At 39.4% G+C, this 15,577-nt stretch overlaps 2 protein-coding genes across 9 annotated transcripts in view; one reads left to right on the forward strand and one right to left on the reverse strand.

Moving 5' to 3' along the window:
- LOC136878858 (uncharacterized) overlaps positions 1-15,577 on the forward strand; it is a 317,293-nt gene that overhangs the window by 100,297 nt on the left and 201,419 nt on the right. The window lies entirely within an intron of this gene.
- LOC136878860 (paxillin) overlaps positions 1,122-15,577 on the reverse strand; it is a 113,854-nt gene continuing 99,398 nt past the window's right edge. For all 5 annotated transcript variants that reach the window (XR_010860855.1, XR_010860856.1, XR_010860851.1 and 2 more), the window contains one exon: positions 1,122-1,468. Coding sequence is in view for 1 of the 5 variants with exons in the window: in XM_068229040.1 (XP_068085141.1) it covers positions 1,386-1,468 (83 nt within the window). In the remaining 4 variants the exon portion in view is untranslated. The remainder of the gene's footprint in view (positions 1,469-15,577) is intronic.

The following is a 15,577-nucleotide window of genomic DNA, read 5'->3' on the forward strand; positions in this document are numbered from 1 at the left end:
GCAATCATTCCTGCACATGCATAGTAATAGGAACAAAATAACTATAATGTGCCAGTATGTTCATAGGTTATCTAGCAGGTTGAGTGACAAATTACCAGTGTGTAAGAAGTTAGGCTCTCTCTCTACATCAAATCCAATTCTTCCACCTACTTTTTCTTAGCTCCTGAGCTTGTTTCTGCTTCCTAGCTTCATGAGAAAGGGGGGACCTTCTCGTATTAATAGTGACCAGACCGGGTGAGTTGGCCATGTGGTTAGGAGCGCGTAGCTGTGAGTTTGCATCCGGGAAATAGTGGGTTTGAACCCCACTGTCGGCAGCCGTGAAGATGGTTTTCTGTGGTTTCCCATTTTCACACCAAGCAAATGCTGGGGCTGTACTTTAATTAAGGTCACGGCCGCTTCCTTCCCACTCCTAGGCCTTTCCTATCCCATCATCACCATAATACCTGTCTGTGTCAGTTTGACGTAAAGCCAATTGTAAAAAATTAGTCCTGAATGATCTTCCTTCTTTACGTGGAAAGTGTAGGATGAAGAGAAAAGAATTTTTTTTATTCAGGTGTTTGAAGATAGGAGACAAGAAATCCAGTAGCTTAAAAATATCTTTGTTTTCCTTTTACAAGTATCGTACGCTTCCCATTTTAAGAAAGAAGTTCTCCCAAGAGAGAGTGTCTCGGTGTATTGTGGACACCCACGCCCCTGATAAAACTGAGGAGTGGAAACAAGCTTATTGGGAGCTGAGGAGAAATAGATGTGGAAGAACTGAGATTGATGCAAGGAGAATCGAGTATGAAAACGACAGCTTATGAAGATGTGGAGTTTGTCCTTGTTTTTTCAGGTTTGTAATTTTCTCTCCATTCTGTTGCTCCTTCTGCCCTCACTAGCCTGTTATTTGCTTATGCTCCTCTCCTTTTCTTAGCTTACTTTCTTTACATTATGTTCGTACTAGTTGTCCACTTTCCAACACAAGTATATCATCTCTTGCACTGGAGGTCGAGAAACTTTGTAGCCTTACCCTCTATGTTCCCATTGGCTATTAGACCAAAAGAGGTTCTTTACCATACCATACCATACCTTACCTTACCTTACCTTACCTAGTCACCAAAGACATCTCCAAAGATAAGAATTCTTATTTTTAATTCACCAAATTCCTATAATCTTTTCTGCAGTAAATATTCGTAGGTAACACAAGCATCGAAATATCGATGTTCATGGATCAATTTTCAGAACATCGATATTCATTTGAGGTCTCAGCCCTCATATAGGCACTGATTCATCCTTTTTTTAGTCCTGCAATACTTGACTCAAAACCATCTCTCACTTTTTATTTCTTCACTTTTTTGAACATACAAGATGTTTGTTTTCTAACACTTCTAAAGCTTCAACGTGTGTTAGTACCAGTCTCCTCCTTTTACTTCTCCATCCTCTCCTTCTTCTTCTTTTAGAACTTGATCAGCAGGAATTACAAATTTGCCTGGAACCCACAACAAATAACTAAATAAATATCTTACTGAAAAACTGTGGCTCAAGAGTCAGATACTCAAACATTGTTACGAATTAACTGTAATTTTTCATTGTGTTAGATCTGTTATTTATCTTTAAACTAACGTTTTACAATACCGGTAAAACAAGTTAAATTAAAAATTTGTGTAGCATGATAGAAGTGAAGGTAGAGTAGTTGTAAAATCATGAAAGATGAATGTATAAATAAAATTGATTTGCCCTAACTTTGTGTATTATGGTAGAAGGAGAAGTGAAGGTAGAGTAGTAGTGAAATCATGAAAGATGAATGTATAAATGAAAATTGAGTTGTCCTCTGTAACAAAGTGTAACCAGCAAAATTCAATAACTTTGGCATTGTTTCTAACTTCTAAAAAGGGTGGCTTTAGTTACATTTCCAGCCAATATATGTGCAATTTTATTAGTTATACAGATACTTCGTACAGACAATTAGTTATACAGATACTTCGTACAGACAATAACATTAGAAGCACAAACTTGCAGGCTGTTATGAAGTAAATTGCAAAAATACATGTACAGTATGTAAATATTTGTCGTCCCTGCAGTCTAGAGGTAGTGAGCCTGCCTTTTACCAAGAAACCTTTGGTTCCTATCCAGATCAAGGATTTTTACCAGGATCTGAGGATGAAATCAAGGCCCACTCTGCATATATGAGAACAGTTGAGGAACTGTCTGACCGTGAGACAGCGGTCCTAGTCTAGAAAGCCAAGAATAATGGCTGAGAGGATTCATCACACTGACCACGCATCCCCTCGTAATCTGCAGGCATTCCGGCTGAGCAGCGGTTGCTTGGTAGACCAAGGCCCATCAGGGTTTTGTAATGCCATGGGGTTTGGTTTCTTTCAATATGTAAATACCGATACATCTTGACCATGGATTTAAGGGGAGTTTGAAAGGCCCATCCTGCCAATGTTAAATAAGCCAAGATTATGTTCCGATATTTTTGGAACCAATGAAGATACGACTCCGAATTTTTTACAGCTGACATTTCTATATGATTTATGTTGATGACTGAACTAGAATTAAAATATAGAAACCAAAAGAACGAGATATATACATTTTTTTCAAAGGTGCCATTTTTCACACAAAATATTTTTAGATGGACACTCCTTACTTCATGTCTATGGAAACCTGTGCTATTATTCTGCTTCAGTAAGGACAGTAAGATATAATAAAGCATCTCACAAAGTTTCATGTATGTATCACAAGTAGTTTTTCAGATACAGGTACATCAATTGTAAAAAAAGTCATTTTGAGAAAATCAGGTTTAAAACTTGAAATTATAAGAACTCACTCAGATTTTAAAATTAAGGCTCAAAAGCACTCCGCAGCATAGTTAGTATCCTCTTCCTGGTACCCCTCCTCTCTAAAAACCTTTTCCTTCACAATGACCTTGCTGCTTTGGTGTTGAACTCTGCTGCACGCTGTGCCTTGGCAATTCTTAATTTGTCTAAACGTTGCAGTCCCTTCATAGTATGACGGCCAGGGTTGATGTTTAGATGCGATAACACTCTTACTCTTCCCATGTTCCAATTAAATGTTAATACAGCATCACTGACTCCCCATTTCAAAGTTCTTATCCCCACAAATTAATACATTTTTGGGCACTCGGGTCCAGATAATATTGTTGAAAGACTCGGGATTCTGACTGCGCCCATGTAAACAGTTTCTGAGAAGGTCTGGATGAGCTAGGTCTCTGTAGATTGGCTTGATAGCTTCCATAACTGCTTCATTTATAGAATTATTGTGCTCAAAATACTCCCCTGAAACTTCAGCCTTCCAGATCCCGGTTTTTTAAAATGTTTACCTAATTTAGATAGGGGGCGTGTCTGTCTCCTTGTTAGGTGTCACATTTTGACAATCTGTTTCTACACTGTTGGCGGATTCTACCCCATGTGAACCACATGGTCTTATGATTTTAGAATGCTGGTTGCCACAAAACTTACGTTTCACGAATAGATTAGCACTTCTAGGCATATTTATACTTTCTTTACCAAAATAAGAGCAATAAAACTACACGGAAGCACTTCCAGAGGCACTAATTTACATGAAATTCAACATTCCTTACACAAAAAAGCATAGCAGCAGACATATTTGAAACAGAAGAGTAACTAAAATTGAGCGCCGAGTATTTTCTATCGATAGACGAAAACCACAGCCTTCTACGTGCAGTAGTTTCAGAGATATTCGTAAATGAAGAGATGCATGTCTAAAATCAACCAGCCTGATGGATATGCAAGCAATGTTATAAAATAAAAAATAAAATACTTCTAGCAATCGCACAGAGATAAATTATATACCATTTTATTCATAAAACACTAAATAATATTTTAGGACTTATTTTGAAAAATGTCAAAAAATTCACATTTTTGCCTTTCAAACTCCCCTTAAACATTTGGTGCAGCTAGTGTTGTATATAGCTCTTAGGAGAGACACAGGTTGCACTGGAGCATGTGAGATACTGTCTTCGTGCCATATCTACACATCACAGACTCCACTTGGAAACAGCATTTGTGGAGGTTGTGCACTTCATAACACTTAAGTTACCTGTTCATTGTATGATCAGGAGGATTTTTTTTTTTTGCTATTTTCTTTACGTCGCACCGACACAGATATGTCTTATGGCGACGATGGGATGGGAAAGGCCTAGGAAGTGGAAGGAAGCGGCCGTGGCCTTAATTAAGGTACAGCCCCAGCATTTGCCTGGTGTGAAAATGGGAAACCACGGAAAACCATCTTCAGGGCTGCCGACAGTGGGGCTCGAACCCACGATCTCCCGATTACTGGATACTGGCCGCAATTAAGCGACTGCAGCTATCGAGCTCGGTTGATCAGGAGGAAGGGTCTCATTTGGTGTCATTTAATCCATAGTATTCTTGTATCTTGCATGCCACTTATCCATTTGGGATTGCTGTAGTGTCCCTGTTAGTGCTCCTGTTGTCTTGAAGCTTGTCCTTGATGTTAGTTTTCAGCCTGTCGACTGATAGTTACTCACTCTTTGCCACCACCTCTCATTGGTTGCTAGGAGGTTCAATTCCAACAAGCCAATGTAGCTTCTTCAAGGTTGTAGGCCTTGTCAACTATTCTGGCATGTCCAGAATTGTTCCAGACTTGACATACACAGAGGTGCCGACTATTACGGATTGTCCGTAAATATTACGGATTTCACCTCACAATTACGGCATTACGGTGAAAGTGAATATTATTACGGAGAAGCAACATTATCATGAAAAAATACTTTTCTACGGAGGAAAAGGAAAGAAGTAAAAATGTTCAGTCGTTTCGAGCATGACTGACGTTGTAATGCTTGTGAGTTGGCAAAGTTACTTATTCGATTGTCACTTCCTTTTGTTACTCGTGAGGCGGTAGAAGTTCATTGTGAATGAAGGATCTCTACACTGCTCTTCTCCTCGATAAAACCTTAAGTAATGTTGAATTTGCAGCATTAAGTGTACCTAACATAACTCTTCCACAGAAAGAGTTTCCATTTTTGATAGGAAAAATCAGACATAATTCAGCCCTACATTAAGGTCATCTACACTGGAATCACATATGGTTCAGAAGACGAAAACGTCATCGCCAGAGGAAGGGTGCTTGAAGAAAACGTACACTGAAGAGCAGCTTCCGGGTGCGAAACAAGCTACAAAGAATGTTTTGTCACAGAACTAACTGGTAGTGAGCAAATGTTTTTGTGTAATATGATATACTTTAGAATATATTGCTGTCGGGAAGGGCAAAGGGGGTGTCATTATCGAAAAGGGTGGAGCATGCTTTCGATTACGGATTACGGATAACCTACTTCAGAGGTTGACACCTCTGTATACACACTCAACTGCAAATTGAAGTGGCATGAGAGCAGTTCTTTGTGCATGGAGGTGATCCTCTCGTAACACTGTAATCTATATTCTACATAAAACTTTAGTACCATCTCTTTAAGAGATGATAGGTTAGTTCAGATACAAGCTTTACAAACACAGAAGAATGACTGAGCAGCAGTTATAAACAATGTTACAGTTATATTGTGTTGTGCTGTACAGTTGTAGTGCAGAGAAAAATGGGATCTCTCCACTCTGTCAAGTTGTGATTTGTCTTGTTATATTATTTTTTATTCATGGTTCTTTATTATAGACAGGAGGCAGTAATAAGACTTGATAAAACCTTACTAGATGAAATTTCATGATTCTGTTATCTTATAAATATTATCATTAATGATAACTAAAGCATGAGGGAGGTTATGAAGAGGATATATAGTTTTGATAAAGAATGCATTCTAAAATAAAAGAACTTGTTAATCAATAAAACCTTGTCCTGAAACCAGTTTGTAGAGTGTATTAATGTATGGGAGTGAAACATGAACCGTGGGAAAGCAAGAAAAGGACAGGCTAGAATCAGCTGAAGTGTGGTGAAGTAAATGAAAAGAGAAATCTCGTCAGTGAAAAAGGAAGGTGAAAATGTCTGTACCCCCAACGAGACACAACTGTTCATTTGCAATATTACGGTAGAGAAAGTTCTTGGAAAAATGGGAAGATTGTGCCTGAGACTTCCATAAACCAAGAACCTCAAGCTGCAAATGAACTGCAGATCCTGTGTAGAAATGAAGATGCTGGCAATGGACAGAGAAAGTTGGCTGCAGGGATAAGGCATAACCTTTAGCAGATAATGATGATGATGATGATGATGATGATGATGATGATGATGATGATGATGATGATGATGATTTAACAATGCATGAAAGCTTCTTGGGTTTATACCTTGCTCTACTTTCTCAAGATCTTAGTAGAAAGGTCAAGTTTTCCAGCTGTTTGTCTCGTTTCATAGGGTATAATCTCAAAAGACCATCATGTTTAGATATTTTATCTTTTATTTTCCTAAAGACTAATCTCTCCTGGAATATAGCCACCAGTTCCTAATTTGAGTTAGTGTGCTCCACTTTTATTTATCCTATGTATGACCTCTGATTGCCCCGCCCATGGTCACTTTTATATGTCAGTGATGTCTATTGGCTGTTGAGAAGCGTCAGTGCATCCAAGAGCAGGTTCAGAATTGGAACAACAGACTAGCAAAAAATTGTCTGCAGTTTAAACATTAAAATGCAGAGTACCTGGAATGTGGACCACAGTTGAAAGTAACCACTGAAACACATGGCAGGGATCTCACACCAATTCAAAGATCTTGGTTCTTTAGTTAGCACTGACAGCTGCACTCTTCTAGATGCCTGCATTCGTTTTAATGCAACCTGCATGAAGTGGGGGGTAACTATTGAAGTTCTCTGCAATCACCAGCTGCCCACTCAGGAAATCGACTTTGCGACTGGCCCAAGAAACGCTGGTTTGTTTGGACATGGGAAGATATATGCTACACTCATCTAGATCCTGACGATGCACTGGACAGAACCAAGTGGAGATTGGCATGCAGGATTTCAGACCCTTCAGCATTATAAAACAAATGCTAGGAAGACGAAACATGACTGAAAAGATTTAAAATACTTTTGTAATGTAAAATAATTAGCTGGGAACTTGAAGAGCTGGATAAAAATGAGCAGATGCTCCATTTAAGGTAATACAACCATTAGAAGAAAGAAAGAAAGAAACAGGCAAACGGTTAAACAAAGAATGACAATTTTGGATCTCAGATCAAAAAGACAGCGGCCTGAACATTTTAAAAATAAAATTTTGCTATAAAGCAAAAGATCTAACCAAAACCAGTGTTCATTAATAATATTATGCAGTCAGTGCCATTACTATTTAATACTGATATGACGTGTGTCAAACAGTATTTACAGTTTTGCACATTTCATCCTTGGTATAATGTGGTGTTGTCAAAAACAAGGGGAAGACCTCTCGTTCCTCTCTGATACCCCTTCTTCTTCAACGATATCCTTGTCATTGACATATATGTGAATCGGTCAGAGGTGAAAGGCATTATGTCAGCTTTTGCAACTTTTCAAGAGAGGGAAGAAACGTTATAGTTTCAAAATGATGGCCAATATGTATAAGACACGTATTCAATATTATAGACTATTACCAGTTGCTACATATCTGACAGTATGCAGTTGTGTATCATCATATAATTATTTTTAAACAGATATTTTATAAAAATGACATAGGCTAATTCCTTTCAGCTCCGAACTTCAATTTCTGTAAGGAAAATAAACTAAAATTAGACCAATTTACCAATTTTAAGGTAAATTTATTTACTTTTTGTATTCAAAATAATTTTGGAACTGAAATTTCTCCCTAGCCAAATAGTAATGTTTCTAAGGGGTACAATATTTTTCAGATCCATATATTGTACCTACCATCATTACTTCAAAATTTAAGGCTTCCTGTTATACTTAACAATAAAAATTAGTAATGCTTTACTAAATGAAGGAAATACTACTAAAAAGGATTACAAGAACAAACAATAAAACATTCAAAACATGGCTGTTTGATACGTAACACAAAATTACATGACTTTTTTAAATGTCTTGATTTTCAGCACACACTGTTGTTGACCATTTTAAAAGTTTGTCATAAAAACTCAGTACACGACTCTCCACATATTTAACTAGTTTCTTAATGCCATGTATTTGTTTAGTCTGTATTAGCACTTTTCCACTGCAATCTTGTGGCATTGCAGGAAGGGCTGTTAATTGAGGTTTCCCTAGAAGGAATGTATGTTTTAGGAGAATCTATGAAAATTATGTCATTATGTATGCCATATCTATTTAATATCCTTCCGCAGAGTACTAAACCAAACCAAACCCCATGGCACTACAGCCCTGGAAGGGCCTTGGCCTGCCAAGCGACCGCTGCTCAGCCCAAAGGCCTGCAGGTTACGAGGTGTCGTTTGGTCAGCATGATGAATCCTCTCAGCCGTTATTCTTGGCTTTCTAGACCGGGACCGCTATCTCACCGTTCTACAAAAACAAGTACCAACCGAATGAAAAAGAGATTATATAAAATAAATAAAAACAACTGCCAGCTGAATGAAAAAGAGATTATTGACCTAATGGTTGGGGCTCGTGGCACTATATCTGCCTTGTACATGAGATAGTTTATTAGCTTCATTAGCCCCGTATTGATAGTTCCAACGATCACAATTATAAAGCTAGATTTCCCATATAATCAATACTTTTCTACACTGACTGACAGTGACAATGCAACACCAAGGAGGAGTGGTTCGAAAGGGATGAAAGTTGGGGAAAAAACAGAGACGGCACGGACGAATAATTGATGTTTATTTCAAACCGATATGCAGGTTACACAATGCGCACGGCATCGACTCAGTAGGATGTAGGACCACCGCGAGCGGCGATGCACGCAGAAACACGTCGAGGTACAGAGTCAATAAGAGTGCGGATGGTGTCCTGAGGGATGGTTCTCCATTCTCTGTCAACCATTTGCCACAGTTGGTCGTCCGTACGAGGCTGGGGCAGAGTTTGCAAACGGCGTCCAATGAGATCCCACACGTGTTCGATTGGTGAGAGATCCGGAGAGTGCGCTGGCCACGGAAGCATCTGTACACCTCGTAGAGCCTGTTGGGAGATGCGAGCAGTGTGTGGGCAGGCATTATCCTGCTGAAACAGAGCATTGGGCAGCCCCTGAAGGTACGGGAGTGCCACCGGCCGCAGCACATGCTGCACGTAGCGGTGGGCATTTAACGTGCCTTGAATACGCACTAGAGGTGACGTGGAATCAAACGCAATAGCGCCCCAAACCATGATGCCGCGTTGTCTAGCGGTAGGGCGCTCCACAGTTACTGCCGGATTTGACCTTTCTCCACGCCGACGCCACACTCGTCTGCGGTGACTATCACTGACAGAACAGAAGCGTGACTCATCGGAGAACACGACGTTCCGCCATTCCCTCATCCAAGTCGCTCTAGCCCGGCACCATGCCAGGCGTGCACGTCTATGCTGTGGAGTCAATGGTTGTCTTCTGAGCGGACGCCGGGAGTGCAGGCCTCCTTCAACCAATCGACGGGAAATTGTTCTGGTCGATATTGGAACAGCCAGGGTGTCTTGCACATGCTGAAGAATGGCGGTTGACGTGGCGTGCAGGGCTGCCACCGCTTGGCGGCGGATGCGCCGATCCTCGCGTGCTGACGTCACTCGGGCTGCGCCTGGACCCCTCGCACGTGCCACATGTCCCTGCGCCAACCATTTTCGCCACAGGTGCTGCACCGTGGACACATCCCTATGCGTATCGGCTGCGATTTGACGAAGCGACCAACCTGCCCTTCTGAGCCCGATCACCATACCCCTCGTAAAGTCGTCTGTCTGCTGGAAATGCCTCCGTTGACGGCGGCCTGGCATTCTTAGCTACACACGTGTCCTGTGGCACACGACAACACGTTCTACGATGACTCGGCTGAGAAATCACGGTACGAAGTGGGCCATTCGCCAACGCCGTGTCCCATTTATCGTTCGCTACGTGCGCAGCACAGCGGCGCATTTCACATCATGAGCATACCTCAGTGACGTCAGTCTACCCTGCAATTGGCATAAAGTTCTGACCACTCCTTCTTGGTGTTGCATTTGCTCCGTCAGTCAGTGTATTTATATTGATGTATTTAATACAATTTACAGTACCAGTTTTAGCCGTTATTATAGGCCATCTTCAGCTGCTGAAGAACCTTAATTTTGGTAAAATAACGTACAATGTTAAACACTACTTATTTCTAAGTTTAAGACGACTTATTCCTAAGTGTAAATGATACAATATTGTGATAAAACTGCGTCAAACTGAAGTTGTATTACCAAGAGCGCGAACACTGTAACACCACTGAGAGTATTACATAAAATCAGCTTCATGGTCTTATCGCACTTTAACAGATTCACAACTAAGTATTTTTTATTTCCACCTTGTCGATACATTAGTTGCTTAAGGCAACTTCTTGGTATAAAGTGGTACATGTTTTGTATATTATTAACATTTTCAGCCACATAACACTGTTTAGATGAAAAATTCATATATTGACAAAATATCAAAGCTTTGAGAGAAAGTGTCCTTAAAATTAGCATAAGAAGATTAAATGATAAAAATGAAGATTAAATTAAGATTGATACTTTGTCAATATATGCTATTTTTTTTGCTATTTGCTTTACTTCACACCGACACAGATATGTCTTAAATGGCGACGATGGGATAGAAAAGGCCTAGGAATTGGAAGGAAGTGGCCGTGGCCTTAATTAAGGTACAGCCCCGGCATTTGCCTGGTGTAAAAATGGGAAACCACAGAAAACCATCTTCAGGGCTGCCGACAGTGGGGCTCGAACCCACTATCTCCCGATTACTGGATACTGGCCGCACTTAAGCGACTACAGCTATCGAGCTCGGTGTCAATATATGAATTTTCATCTAAACAGTGTTATGTGGCTGAAGATGTTAATAATATACAAAACATGTACCACTTTTAACCAATAAGTTGCCTTAAGCAACTAATGGTTTTTTTTTTGCTATTTGTTTTACGTCGCACCGACACAGATATGTCTTATGGCGACCATGGGATAGGAAAGGTCTAGGAAGTGGAAGGAAGCAGCCGTGGCCTTAATTAAGGTACAGCCCCGGCATTTGCCTGGCATGAAAATGGGAAACCACGGAAAACCATCTTCAGGGCTGCCGACAGTGGGGCTCGAACCCACTATCTCCCGATTACTGGATACTGGCCGCACTTAAACGACTTCAGCTATCGAGCTCGGTAAGCAACTAATGTATCGACAAGGTGGAAGTAATAAATACTTAGTTGTGAACCACTGAGAGTACTCGACAAAAGATAGTCAGTTATTGCTGGCGGTGCACTTATGCAGAGGCGGTGTGCAAGTTAGAACTTGCTCATTGCTGCTGTTGTCATCATGAGTGTCAGATGCTACAGAAGGTACTATCCACTTTATTATTATTATTATTATTATTATTATTATTATTATTATTATTATTATTATTATTATTATTATTATTATTATTATTATTATTATTATTATTAATGTTGTCGTTGTTGTTGTCATTATTGTTGTTGTTGTTGTTGTTGTTGTTGTTGTTGTTGTTGTTGTTGTTGTTGTTGTTGTTGTTGTTGTTGTTGTTGTTGTTGTTGTTGTTGTTGTTGTTGTTGTTGTTGTTGTTGTTGATGAACGGCACCCACACCTCCACCTTCAAAAGTCAGGTGAGCCCCACTATATGAAAAGGTTGGACAGCCCTGCACTAGGCTATATATTATTTGATCAACATATAGAGGCATTGCTATAGTAAGGAAGTCTAAACAGAAAATGGCAAATTTCTCTGTTTATATTACCTGTATCAAGAAACTATGCACAATAAAAGCAATATAAAGGATATTTCCATTGTTTATGTTTCATGCAGTTTTTCATACTAGGAATAATAATTGCGTTATTTTTTTATTATTATATTTTTCCTAAACTGCCAAATATCTCCAAGAATGTTAGTTCTACATGAAAACTGGACCTAAAAAAACATTATAGAAAATAAAATTTCCAATCATTTTTTGTTTCATTAATTTTTACCATATAATGGAGATATTAAAAAATCTAGATTTTTATTATTATGGTCATCAACAGCAAGCGTTGCTGACGTGAAAATATTGTAATAAATTAAATAGCTGTGGTGGTGTTTCTTGTTGGGATTTGTTATAAAGTGCAAAAACATGTTTTGTCTGTACATTGCTCAGAATTTGAAAAGAATGATATTTCTGTATCAGTCATGTCCACAGTAACAAGGAAATGCAATTTTTACTTTTCCGTAATTTCTGTCTGTCTGTCTGTCTGTCTGTATGTATGTATGTATCTATGTATGTATGTACACGCATCACTAGAAAACGGCTGAAGAGAATTTAACAAAAATTGGTATGGAAAGTCGAGGAATAAGTCGCTACAATCTAGGCTATAAATAATTTTATTCACGCTGATTGAAATGGTAGTTTAGGGGAAGGCCAAAAATTGTATTCTTAAATATTCACGTTATTAGTGGTCCTATCTCATTGAAAATTTGTACGCAAAGTCAGAGAATGAGCCCCTAAAATCTAGGCTATACATAATTTCATTCACACTGAGTGAAATGGTACTTTGGGGGGAAGGCCTAAAATTTAAATGCCGAGCTCGATAGCTGCAGTCGCTTAAGTGCGGCCAGTATCCAGTATGGTAATTCTAAATTCCCATGGAGGGAATTAGATATTTTTCACCAATAGAGCATATCAAGTATCCAGTATCATAAGTATCCAGTAATCGGGAGATAGTGGGTTCGAGCCCCACTGTCGGCAGCCCTGAAGATGGTTTTCCGTGGTTTCCCATTTTTACACCAGGCAAATGCCGGGGCTGAACCTTAATTAAGGCCACGGCCGCTTCCTTCCAATTCCTAGGCCTTCCCTACCCCATCATCGCCATAAGACATATCTGTGTCAGTGCGACGTTAAGCAAAATAGCAAAATAGCAACAAAAAAAAAAAAATTAATTCCCAAATATTTATATTATTAGTGGTTGTATCGATAAATACTACATAACAAAAATCATATAGAATTAAATTTCTGACCATTTATGTCTTATACATTTTACCGTACCGGCTATGATAACACAGATATTCATGAATTTGTATTTTTGTTGCTAAGTCCATATCAACGCCGACCCACAAGAAAATGGGTTAACAGAATTTAATGAATATCGGTATATAGAGACGGTGAATAAGAAACTACAGTCTAAGATATAAACAATTTTATTCAAACTGGATTAAATTGTACTTTAGGGGAAGGCGCCTAAAATTTAATTTTTAAAAAACCTATATTATTCGTTCTATCGAAAAGTACTACACAACAAATGTTACAGAGAATACAATTTCCGACCATGTATATTTTATTCAGTCTTACCGTACCGACTATGATAGGAGTGGTATTTCATAGTCGGAAGAAAACTAAATGTGAAAGCCTACAATATCGAAAACGCATAACATTGATGAACAATAACATTACATTGACCATTGTTAGTGGCGGTGTTCTTTATCTCTTATGCTTCCTCTCAACTCTGATAGATGGGATTACTGCTGCGCACCGAGTATAATAGCTTGACTGATGCTGGCGGAAAATAGCCAGGGAGTTAGAAAACTTTCTTCTTTAGCATGCCATTCCTGTGGTTCATACATTTTCTGATACAGCTGCTACGTAACACACCGGTTCATCGTAGTATTCCAGCTGTTCGATCCCCACTCTGACGCACTGTTTTGAATGAGCAGTGTGCAGAGGCTCACGTAGTAGTAGTAGTAGTAGTAGTAGTAGTAGTAGTAGTAGTAGGCCTATGGCCTGGTCTAGAATAACAATTTAGGCCTATTCCAAATTATAGCACCACAATTCACAAAATGACTCAAAATTCAATCCTGAAAAGAGCCGTTTCTTAAGCTTCTTCCTCCACACTTTTATTAAATTCTACATTCATTTTATTCCAAATTAGCAGTGTAGAAGGGGTTTCTCCTCTGGCTTGGAGGAGAAATTTGCCTCCAAGTCAGATAGATTTTTCCGCCACCAGTGTAGTGAATTGATATTTACCGACTCATCGTGTACTCCTAGGAAATAGATTAGTAAGAGGTCATGATTTTTGCCTAAGAGTCTCCACTATTCAACCTCATCCCCGCCGAAAAGAAGACAAAGAGTGTTCACGGATCACGGCAGTCTGCGGCTTGGTCATCCCAGCTCTGAAACTTTGGACTGTAATATCGGGAGCTTAGACCTGTTCGTTAAAAGTGAGAAAATGTGTGGTTTGTGATTTGATCGAGTATTTCATATGAAAGCACTGCTTTTAATTGCGCCATTCCTACTGACGTCACTGTAATGTTTGTTCATTTCGGTTGGGAAAACCAGTAAGACAGTCTTTCTGAGGATGTAAAAAGGCAGGTGGAGAGTGAGTGTCTACCGTTAAAATGAAAGCTTCCTAACCTTATTGTGTCTGATGGTATGCAAGTGGTTCTACCATTACAGTGAAAATTCCCAAACTCAGTCTTCATATGAGAAAAGATGTTTGGTGACATCACCATCACATTTCTAGGGTAACGTTAAGAGCTTTGCAATTTAATACAATCTTGCTCACAACGTGTCCACTACCTAACCTAGAATTCTGTATACAATGTAGAATTCCGTAGCGAAGCACGGGTACATCAGCTTGTTGCCCCTTTTCTTTTAGCGCCTTTAATATGGTATCCATTACAATGATAAATAATAGGGGCGACAAAGCACTACCTTATTGTACTCCCCTTTTTGTCTCAAACCAGTCTGACAGTCCAGAACCGACTTGTACACAGCTTCTGGTTTTCTCGTAAAGCACCTTAACTTTTGAAATTAGACTGTCTCGAACTTCAAGCTTTCTTAGGCACTCCCAAATAAGCTCCCTTGGTATGCTGTCATAGGCCTTTTCGATGTCAAGGAACAGTAGATATAAAGACTTCTCTTTTTCCCAATGTTTTTCCATCAGAATCCTGACAGCAAATATAAGATCTGTTGTTGATCTTCCTTCAAACCAGTCTCAAATTAGTGGTAGAGCCAGGAATCATAGTTAGAGCAGTTGGACGGAAGTTTCTATGCTACCCTCAGATCACAATCCATTAATACATTGACTGCTGCCTGATACAACTGTGCGTCATCTGGTTCCCACACTACAGGCCGGTACATGTATCATTTAAGGTAATCCTTTCCTTTTTATGTTTGGCACTGCGAATGGTCTTTATCCTGCATCAGTTACCTGCAGGCATTGTTGGTTCTTGATTTGTTGCTTTCAAATGTGATGTGACAATTCACCTTGTCCTTCCAGACCCTGTCATAGGTTGTTGTTGTTGTTTACTGAAAAAAACTGTAAAGATAATATTTAAGCTCTTTAAGTCTTTAGGCTTTTTCAATCGTGAAATTACCAGCTTCCCCTAGTGCACCATCACTGCATTGTCCTACATAGGAGGCTTGTAGCGGTGTCTCAACGGCGCACTAGCGCCAGCGTCTTGGAAAGGTGTAGCATTCCAACTGATGAGCCCGCTGCTACACTGGGGCAAAACGCTGGTAATTTCATGATTGAAGAAGCCTAAAGACTTAGAGCTTAAAT

Source organism: Anabrus simplex, chromosome 8 (assembly GCF_040414725.1).
Source record: "Anabrus simplex isolate iqAnaSimp1 chromosome 8, ASM4041472v1, whole genome shotgun sequence".
Classification (NCBI taxonomy): Eukaryota; Metazoa; Arthropoda; class Insecta; order Orthoptera; family Tettigoniidae; genus Anabrus; species Anabrus simplex.